We start from the raw sequence: 10485 nt of genomic DNA on the forward strand, positions 1-10485 counted from the left end.
AGAAGCCAAAGATGTTTGCTCAAGCTTGTACTAGATGGGTTCCACTGTCTTCCTATTTTAAGACTCTATGTGCTGTATTTTCTTTTGTCTCCTATTTCTGGGACACTTGCAGGCCGTTGACATATGCCATATCTCCTCTTTGTCACTGAGCCAGCAGGGAAATTTCATGAAGATTGGCTGAGCATTGGGAACCAGTCCACTCATTCATCCCTGTTAGATAATGAGCACTCACTGAGTGTCATCTGAAAGCTACAGGCTGTGTTGGGTGTTACTAGACAATGCCAAAGAAACAAAACTAGGTTGTCAGATCCTAAGGGGAAAAACTGCAAGGTATATTAGCTTTATCCACCATGGCAGCTAACATAGTGACTATTATCTGCTAAATGTTCAATCCACATTTGTTGACTGATTAAGAAAAAAAAGAATCCTTGTCTTCAAGCTGTCATTCTGGGTTGCATCTGAGAGAGAGTGGGGGGATGTGCAGAGCCATAAGTCAGGAGACCCCAGTCTTATCCTTTGTTTCTTCGCTAATGAACTGTGTCATCTTGAACTAATTCTTAACCTCCCTAGATTGTCAATTCTGCTTGTGTTATGTGGGATAATAGTACATGCCTTGGGTGATTATAAGTAAAGAAAGAATGTGTTCTGTTTTCCCTCAAGACCTCCTCCTTATCCTTGCAGGGTGGAATGAATTGCTGATTGCCTCTTTCTCCCACCGCTCAGTTTCCGTGCAGGACGGCATCCTTCTGGCCACGGGTTTACATGTCCACCGGAGCAGTGCCCACAGTGCTGGGGTCGGCTCCATCTTTGACAGGTGTCTCTCTTCTGCTTCCAGTATTTGTGTGTATTATGTGTGTGTGTGTGTGTGTGTATACACATGTGTATATACATGAATTCTCACGTGGGCATGAACCTCTGGGTAGTGCTGGGATGGAGGATGGGCAGCCCAAAGAGTTAGCTACACATGACCATGCAGAGACCACTAGGCACATGAAACTATAAACCTGGGGAATGAGGGAGAGATTATAAGAAATATTGAGATCACAATAAGATGGAGCCACTCAGAGGCCAGCACAGTTGCCAGGCAGTTGGGAGAACCTATTCTCCCAATGGATTTCCTAAGGAGAGATTAGATCTTGACATCAGCTAGTAAGTTGTGGGTGGAGAGGGTGAACTGTTAATCCTGGGGGCCAAGGATGGGAAAGGGATCAGGATCTGTCCTCAAGAGGCCAGGCAAGATGGACTGTTTATGCTGGGCTCTGGATGATCTCAGAAGGAGGCCTGCAGCAGGAGCAAACCCATCTTTGTCAGGCAGGGATACCCTGACAGAAATTCTGTGCCTTAAATGATACTAAAGGAAAATTAAGCCATCTGATAAGGAGTTGAATAAAATGAGTAGTTAATGACTTGAGAGTGAGAGGATGGAGAACTAGTAAAGAGGAGAATTAAGTTGAAATTAATCTCTCTGTCCAATGCCAGGGCCCCGTGGTCCCTTTCTACCTCCATCGTAAATGGTCTTCTTTGGTCATGTGCACATCCACTGAGCTGTATCTACTACTTCCCTGCCCTTTCCCACATGTTCCATGTAGAGCCCAACATGGTGTTTGGAATGACTCATCCCCCTTCATGGTAACTGGACCTTTCTACCAGTTCATTGAATGCTGCCCTCTGCTGTGTTTTTCTAGACATGCAATCCCCTTACCTTGCTGTGCCTGTTGCGTTTCTAATTTCCAAGACTTCCATGATGCCTTTCCGTTTCCCTGCTTGGAGTTCATTGCTTCCTCTTTGGAACCCACTTGGACTTTGCTCATGGCAGTTATATTCCTGGGCATCATGCTGCTGCTAGTTTTTATGTCTGTTTCTTTAGTTAAACTGTAATCTCCTTGCAATGAGGGGTTGCATCTTTTTCATTTCTGTACCCCTAGTAACTGGTACATCATCTGGAAACAGAGTGGGCATATAAAAATTTTGGTTGAATTCATTTTATTGGCTCTTGGCCTGTTACTTATGGTTTTCTCATTACCTGCTTGTTTCCTGTTAACAGAGTTCTAACTGAGCTGGTTTCCAAAATGAAAGACATGCAGATGGACAAGTCAGAGCTGGGATGCCTGCGAGCCATTGTGCTCTTTAACCCAGGTGACCACCCTTCAACCCCAGGGGATGTGTGTGTTCAGCCCTCTTCCACGGTCAACCTCCAGTGCTCCCATGTTGTTGTCCTCCATCTCAGCTGAGACACAGATGGCAGAGCCAGGAATCCAGGAGAGCTCACAGTGTCAGCTAGAGCCATTTTGGAAAATGTTTTGAATGAGTGTGGCAGGCGCATGTCTGGGGCAAGTGGGGAAGATGAAAGATGACAGTGGCCCAGGGTGGCAGTGAAGGGGGTGGTAAAAAGTGATCACATTCTGGGTATATTTCTAGGTAAAGCCACTGTGATTTGCTGATGGATTGAATATAGAATGAGAAAGAAAGAAAGGAGTTATATATGACTCTCTGGGTTTTTTTTTTAAGTTTTGTTTTCCTGAACAATGGGAAAAATGAAGTTCTTATTCACTGAGATGGGGAAAACTCCATGAGGAGCAAGTTCTGACAGTGGGTGGGTAGGAATCGGGATCTTGTCTTTGGACATTAAAATAGGAAATGGGTAGTAGATATCCAAGAGTGGCTGCCCAGGAAGCAACTTCTCATGAGTCTGGACTTCATGGGAGAAGCCATGTGCATCTGAGAGCTGTCAGCCTCTGCCTGTGTATGGCTGTGACATTGGGGTGAGATCATCTGGGGAGATAGAGCAGAGAAGATGGCTGGGGACTGAGCCCTGGGGCATGCCAACATTTAGAGGTCAGGGAAAAAAGGGAGAGCCAGCAGAGGAACCTGAGAAGGGGCAGGCAGTGAGATAGGGACAGAATCAGAAGGGTGGTGTCCTGGAAGCTCGAGGGAAAATAGTCTTTCAAGAAGGAGGCGATCAACTCCAGCAAACCCTGCTGTGGTCAAGAAAGATGAACCTTCAGAATTATGTAGTCATTCATGCAGAGGCTTTATCTCCGGAATTAGGCAGTTAGTTCATCAATGCAGGACATGCGCCAATTCAGCTTTCATGCCCCATCTTATGACTCAGTCCATGCTCAGCACAGAATAGGCACTCGGTAAATGTGTGCAGGTAATATTTCGAGAACGGTCCGGATAAAATTAAGCTCTCCTCCTTAGAGTCAGTGGTGGGTACATTTGCCTATTCATGGAGTTTAAAATCTTTGCCCCAAGAGTTTGTTGGGTAAATTGGGCACAGAAAGAAGAGCAAGGGGGCATGAATGACCAGCTTTGTTTATTTCACCCTTGTCCCCATCCAGGGTGTCTCTAGTAACTCTAGAGATGGTGGCCAGAGAGAATGGGGACAGCCTCTGCTGGAGGGTGTGTAATCAAAGGCTAACTCAGTCATGTCTTTTAGATGCCAAGGGCCTGTCCAACCCCTCTGAGGTGGAGACTCTGCGAGAGAAGGTTTATGCCACCCTTGAGGCCTACACCAAGCAGAAGTATCCGGAACAGCCAGGCAGGTGAGACAGTGCTGGCAGAATGGTAGTAGCAGCAGCAACTACTCCCGCTCTTCATCTACTGAGCCCCTAAAGTGCAGCAGGCACTGTTTAGGTGTTTTAAAATGTTATTTAATCTTCATAACAAGCTGAAAGCCACAAAAATGTTAATTCCATGGGGCTAGCGGCCTTATCTGTCTTGCTCACCATTCACTCCTCTAGCCTCAACATGTAAAACAGTGCCCGACACATAGTATACACATCTTTAAATGGAGGATGAATAGCAAACAAATGAATAAATGTGGGAATTATTATCTCCAATTTCTATCAAGAAGCAGAACCTCAGAAATGTAAGTAACTTGCTGAAGACCATAATGCTAGCACGCGATGGAGGTGAGATGTGAACCCTGTTCGTGTGATTTCACAGAGCCTGTGTTTGAGGAGTGACTGCATTGCTTTCTGGTCTGCCCCCATAGAAACCCCCATGCAGTAGGAAGTACAGGCTTTGGTAGCCAGAAGATATGGATGCTGGTCCCCAGGGTGCCACTTGTGTGGCATCTGGGAAGGTGCTGGGTCTGAGTCTGGGCTCCTCATTTGGAAAGGTGGATGTTGGTCTAGCAGATCTCTGAGGCCATCTAGCAGATCTCTGAGGCCATCTAGCAGTATAGGTATTTCTGAGTTATTAAAAGATATTCTCAAAACTTTCTTCCAAAGTACAGCTAAGCCAAAGAGTTTTCCCTCTCTGCTAATGCCAGTTAAAATGAGAAAGTATGATCCTCAAATCTCATAGAAAATTGGAAATGAAACGGAAAAGCCTGTCTTGAAGACATTAATTTTGTTTGGGGGATTAATTTTACATGCTCCCAATGCTCACTAATGGTTTCCATTCCTCTGTGAAGTCTAATATCTACTTAGCTGTTTATCCTGAATCATAAGCCAACCTCTAGCAATTGTCCAGAAGAGACTGAGCTGTGTTTTTTGTTGGAGGCTGTGGATGAATTCGAGTAGGTGGGTTTTGGCCCTTTGGTGCAATGAATAGGCAGGGCCTAGTATATTAGTGAGATTAAGCTGTAATAGACCCACCAGATGCCACCAGTTTAACACAAACATCTATTCCTTGCTCACAAATCTGGGTGGGCAGTCAGTTCAGAGAGGTGGTTGCCTTGCATGACATCACTCAGGGACCAAGACTCCTTTTTTCTTGTGTCTCCACCATGACCCAGAGCCATACTGTGTTTTGCATCCAGATGATGGAAGGGGGAAGAGGTGGAGGGGCAGAGAGGCTAGGCCATATGGGCCAGACCTGGGTCTTAGAGGGCCCTCACCTTTTCATTCACTTTCATTAGCTGATGCCAAGTCACGTGGCCCAGCTGGACACAAAGGAGGCTGGAGAATGTATCCTGTTGTATGCCAAAGAACAGAAGAAAATATTGGATTTTGGTGAACCTGGTAGTTCACTATAGATGAGATTGAGAGAGCCCTGGCCAAGGGGTCAGGACCTGGCTGCCAGCAATAGCTTGGCCTCTGTCAGGTGTGAGCCTTGGGCAAGTCATCTTATTGAAGCCCTGAGTTGGATGCTTTCTATCAAATCTTCCATTTTTTGAGCACATATTATGTGCAGGACATTACAAATAATGAGTGTCGTACATATCATTTTCCTGAAATTGTCTCTGTCTTGCTGTTTATCTTAAAAAACCAACAAAAAACTCCAACTCACTTTTTTCCTATCTATAAAAGCAATGCATGCTTTGGTTAAAACAATTATAAAAATATTTTTTAAAAATGTGCAGTGGCTCACGCCTGTAATCCCAGCACTTTGGGAGGCTGAGGCTGGCAGATCACCTGAGGTCGGTTGTTCAAGACCGGCCTGACTAACATGTAGAAATCCTGTCTCTACTAATAATACAAAAATTAGCCAGGTGTGGTGGCATGAGCTTATAATCCCAGCTACTCAGGAGGCTGAGGTAGGAGAATCGCTTGAACCGGGGAGGTGGAGGTTGTGGTGAGCTGAGATCATGCCATTGCACTCCAGCCTGGATGACAAGAGCGAAACTCCATCAAAAACAAAAACAAAAAGAAAAACAAAAAACAGGTAATAAGAACTTATTGTAAATATTTTGGTATATTTCTTTCCAGTGTTGTCGTGTATCTATTATGTCTCGTGTGTATCCTCGTGTAACTATTATGTATTACGCATGTCATGTATGCATTTCTAGATATGAAATTATACAGTTTGGTGTATTATTTTCTTCCCTTAGCCATTCTAGAAATTTTATTCAATTATTGACAACTACAAATTATCATTTTCAATGGTTTTGTAATATTTTGCAGTGTGAACATATCCTAATGTATTTAGTCATCGCCCTGTGATTGACATTTGGGTTGTTTCTAATTCATATCACTTTGAAAACTTTGGAACTTGACTCTTCTGCCAGAATATGGCTGGCAGGGGGCTGGGCTGCCTCCACACACTGGGGAGAGAGGCCAACACTTGTTGCCAGGACTAGGGCAGAACTTAGAACTGCAAGGAGGTGGCAGAGTCCCCTGCATAGTCTCCTGGGTTTGTCCATCACAGCTTGGACTGAGGCTGACTGCCCTGATCAAGTGTTCATAGTTGGCTCAGTAGGTATATCAGGGGTGTCACTGGCCAGGCATGTGGGTGTGCTGAGGGCTGGTCACCTCTGGTCCGCAGAACCTGGTTGAAGGGGATCCTGGCACAGCCAGGTGGAGGCAGATTTCTCAGTGGGAGAGTGCTGCCACTCTGTGGAAACGTTTCAGAAGTACATGTCACAGGGGCCACATTCTGCTTTCACTCTGATCAGAAAGCAGAGATCAAAAGTCAGGTCACAGAACTCACACACACACTCTCTTGCACACACAGCAGGCACCTTCAAAGGCATAAATGCCCCTTGCTGCTAACCTGTGGGCGAGGAATGCTGTGACATTCATGGGTGTGTTTATTTCTATTAGCCTTGATCTCAGTTCCTAAATCCAGGTCACACAACAAAGAGGGTAGTATGATGGCATACTTCGAATTTTAGATATTGTAAAATCCTGCCTTTTTAGAGTTAAAAAAATTTTTTAAAGTTAATCCCAGTCTAACTTTGCACTTACAGAGAAGCCGTTTCCTTTGCCTACTTCCATAAAGCTTAACGGCAGAGGCACGGCCGGGAGTTCAGCCTCCTTATTCTCTAACTACCTCTTTCCTGAATAGTGATGCCACTCAAATGCTTTCAGGGGCTTTACCACTGGAGGCTTTTGAAGTAATGTGTGGCATTGGCATAGACCTTTAATTTTTCCATATAGGGAAGCAATTTCTACTTTTTTAGATGGTGCCACTTTGTTTTCCTTGTATTGCTACATTTCTTTAAAATGTCATATGGCATAAGTATAGAAATATACACATTTTCAAGGAACATTGAAATTCTAATTTGTAACTTTTTCATGAAACAGTGTTGTGACACTCAGTAAAGATTCATCTGGAACCAGAAATCTCTGACTTAGGGCCACAGTGACTACAGTGATTTTGGTCCTTGAGCTTTTTTTGGAAGTTGTGAGTAGAGTGACTTTATGTCTAGTAGCATTAATAACGTTAAAAATGAGCTGGCATTGCACTATGCACAGAGGGTCACACAGACAGAGTGAAAAATGTCACAGAGAGAGGTACCCGAAAAGACATGCAGATGGGAGATGAATTCCTTCACATGCTGGTCTTTCTCCCTTTTGTGAATCTCACAACAAATGTCCTCAGTTATAGAAAAATGTGTGTGAGGGTGTGTATGAGTGAGTGTGTGAGGGTATGTGTGTGTGCATGTTGTAAGAACGTTAGAGTGTGAGTGTGGAGTGTGTCTGCATGTGTGTATGTGTGAGTGCATGCATGCATGTGTGTGTAAGAGTGTGCATGTGTATGTATGTGAGACCACAGGCATGAGATATGTGAGAATGAGTGTGTGCACATGTGTGAGTATGTGTATTGTGTATAATGTGCATGAATATAGTGTGAGAGCATGAGTGTGTGGATGCGTGTGCAAACATGTGAAGTATGTGTGAAGGTGTGTATGCATGAGAGTGTGTGAAGGTGTGTGTGCATGAGTGTGTGTGAAGGTGTGTGTGCAGGCACATGTGAGTTCATGTGAAAGTGTGCATGAGTGGGCATGTGTGTATGTGTGAGGGTGTGTGTGTAAGTGCATGTATGCAAGGGAATGTGACAGTGTAAAAGAGTGTGAGTGTGCGTGTGTGAGTGGTGAGGATGTGTGTGCGGGCACATGGGTGTGAAGCATGTGTGAGTGTGTAGGATAATGTGTGGGTCAGTGTGTATGCATGTGTGCCATGTATCCTCTCCCCAAACAGACCATAGACTCCTCAAGGGCAGAGACTATGATTTTCTAACTCTTTTTCTAATTTAAGGGTAAGCATAGACTAATAAGTTGATCATAAAAATTGGTAACAATTGGCCAGGTGCAGTGGCTCACGCCTGTAATCCCAGCACTTTGGGAGGCTGAGGTGGGTGGATCACCTGAGGTCAGGAATTCAAGACCAGCCTGGCCAACATGGCAAAAACCTGTCTCTACTAAAACTACAAAAATTTAGCCAGGCATTGTGGTGGGAGCCTGTATTCGCAGCTACTTGGGAGGCTGAGGCAGGAGAATTGCTTGAACCCGGAAGGCAGAGGTTGCAGTGAGCTGAGACTGGGCCATTGCACTCCAACCTGGGCAACAAGAGCGAAACTCGGTCTCAAAAAAAAAAAATTGGTAACAATTGGTTACAAATTGGCAACAAAAATTTGGTGACTGTGGACCCCAAGGCATGTGCCTGTAGTCCCGCCTACTTGGGAGGCTGAGGTGAGAGGATTGCTTGAGCCTAGGTACTCAGGTCCAGCCTGAGTAACATGGTGAGAACCCATTCTTAAAAAGATTTTTTGTGGGGGCTGGAAATTAAAGCAAATTGATGGCATGATGGCTAGAGTAAGGTTCTCAAACGTGTCATCTAATGGTGACAGCTACCATGGGTTGAGCACATTCAGTGTCTCACGCTTGGCTCTAAGTGCCTCAGCAGATCTGTACGGGTACCCGAGGGACACAGAGAATGTGAGGAGCCAGTATGGCTGGCAAAGTGAGTGGACACAGTCATCTAGTTCTTCCTCTTCTCCACTGTGAATGAGGGGAGCTGAGGGCAGTCCTGGGACATGGCTACAGAATTCAAGATTCTTGAAGGGTCATGCGCTCCAGCTTCTGTTAAGGCTGACAAGCCCTCCAGCCTGTTTCTGAAGCTCTTTAGGCTTAGAGATTCTGTGACCCCCTTGTCTCCTCTTCCAGCTCTTTTATCACAGATGGGTCGAGAAGGCCAATTGGACGGCCTCCCGCCAGCAGGTGCAGGTGTGCAGTGCCTGCCCGTCCCTGTCCCTGATGCCTCTTGGCTTCCCTGCAGGTTTGCCAAGCTGCTGCTCCGCCTCCCAGCTCTGCGTTCCATTGGCTTGAAATGCCTGGAGCACCTCTTCTTCTTCAAGCTCATCGGGGACACCCCCATTGACACCTTCCTCATGGAGATGTTGGAGACCCCGCTGCAGATCACCTGAGCCCCACCAGCCACAGCCTCCCCACCCAGGATGACCCCTGGGCAGGTGTGTGTGGAACCCCACCCTGCACTTTCCTCCACCTCCCACCCTGACCCCCTTCCTGTCCCCAAAATGTGATGCTTATAATAAAGAAAACCTTTCTACACATGAGACTTTTATAGGTGGACTTTTGTATAGATGTTAAAGGTAATACGCTTTGCTGTCTACAGGGCTGGGAGACTTTCTGGAAGTTCTTGGGAAAACTAATGAAGCCTCTGTACATACAATTGGTTTAAATTATTTTTTCACTTGCCCTGGAAAGCAAACAAATGAGTAATAAAATAATATATGTGAAATTGGCACTGCTGGAGCATGGGGTGTGTTATTGTGCTGCAGGGAAGTCGTCTCAGACATAGAGAAGGGATATCAGAGGCTGGGGTCGAGGCTGGGGCTGGGGTCCTGAGACCATAAATCCCAGAACACAATGCCTGAATCTAAGCTGGGCTTTGCTGCACAGCCAGCTTTGCCCCAGGGCACATTCTGGGGAGACTGGGAAGAGATGCTGTCTTTCAAAATTAACTTGGTTTTTTGTTTTTGTTTTTCTACTAAGAATAATGAGCAGAAAAAGACTTATTCTAATTGGAGGCAATTGAGTATAAGGCCACAGGAGAGACGTTCTCTGTCCTGGGAGTTGGTGGAAGATCTCAGGTTCTGGGAGTTGGTGGGAGGCGGTAACAAAGGAATAGATTTTTCTGTTATATCATGAGCTAGCAATGATAGTCAAAAGACTAGAGTACACCAAAGTTATTTTCTAATCTTATCTAACCCTGTGCAGCCTGTTCTTAAAAGGGAAAGAGAGGAAACCTCTCCCACCTTCTAGTCTAGGATGTCCAGAGTCACCTAGTTTTTGGATCCCAACCATTGGCTGGACAATGAGCTCCTTGAAGGTATAGACTGTGTCTGACACCACAGACAGCCCATATAGCTCACTGTCTTCAACTCACGTTCCTGCCATCTGCAGGAATAGGGCTTAACAGATACACAAATCGATGTATGCTGTGAATTACATGGTACCCCCTAGGGTTGTAAATGTAAATGTGCAGCCTGAACAACTGTACACGGCAGTCCTGCTTTACCTTTTCCATACCACCAGAACCTGACCCAGGGCCTGGTGGACAAAGCACACAGTAATCTGTGTTGTTGAACTAGGTTCCACACAACTAGAAAAAATCCCCTAAAGGACAATGTGGATGACATTTGTCTCATTCCCTGTCAATAACTTGTCCCCTCAAAACCCCCATGATTAACTCTCCAGTCCAAATACATCCCTCAGTGATCATACAATGGTAGAAAAACTAACATCGCTTTATTACTAAGAAAAATCTAGGGATCTCTTAGCCTTGGACATTA

General features: G+C 45.3%; 1 protein-coding gene across 2 annotated transcripts in view; it reads left to right on the top strand.

Annotated features, from left to right (window-relative positions):
- RXRG (retinoid X receptor gamma) overlaps positions 1–9437 on the top strand; it is a 44397-nt gene extending 34960 nt beyond the window's left edge. For both annotated transcript variants that reach the window (XM_003824582.5, XM_008978253.4), the window contains 4 exons: positions 682–814; positions 2045–2136; positions 3440–3545; positions 8949–9437. In XM_003824582.5, coding sequence (XP_003824630.1) covers positions 682–814; positions 2045–2136; positions 3440–3545; positions 8949–9096 — 479 coding nt within the window. In that variant the 3' untranslated portion in view covers positions 9097–9437. The remainder of the gene's footprint in view (positions 1–681; positions 815–2044; positions 2137–3439; positions 3546–8948) is intronic.
- The last annotated feature ends 1048 nt before the right edge of the window (positions 9438–10485 follow it).

Source organism: Pan paniscus, chromosome 1 (assembly GCF_029289425.2).
Source record: "Pan paniscus chromosome 1, NHGRI_mPanPan1-v2.0_pri, whole genome shotgun sequence".
NCBI lineage: Eukaryota > Metazoa > Chordata > Mammalia > Primates > Hominidae > Pan > Pan paniscus.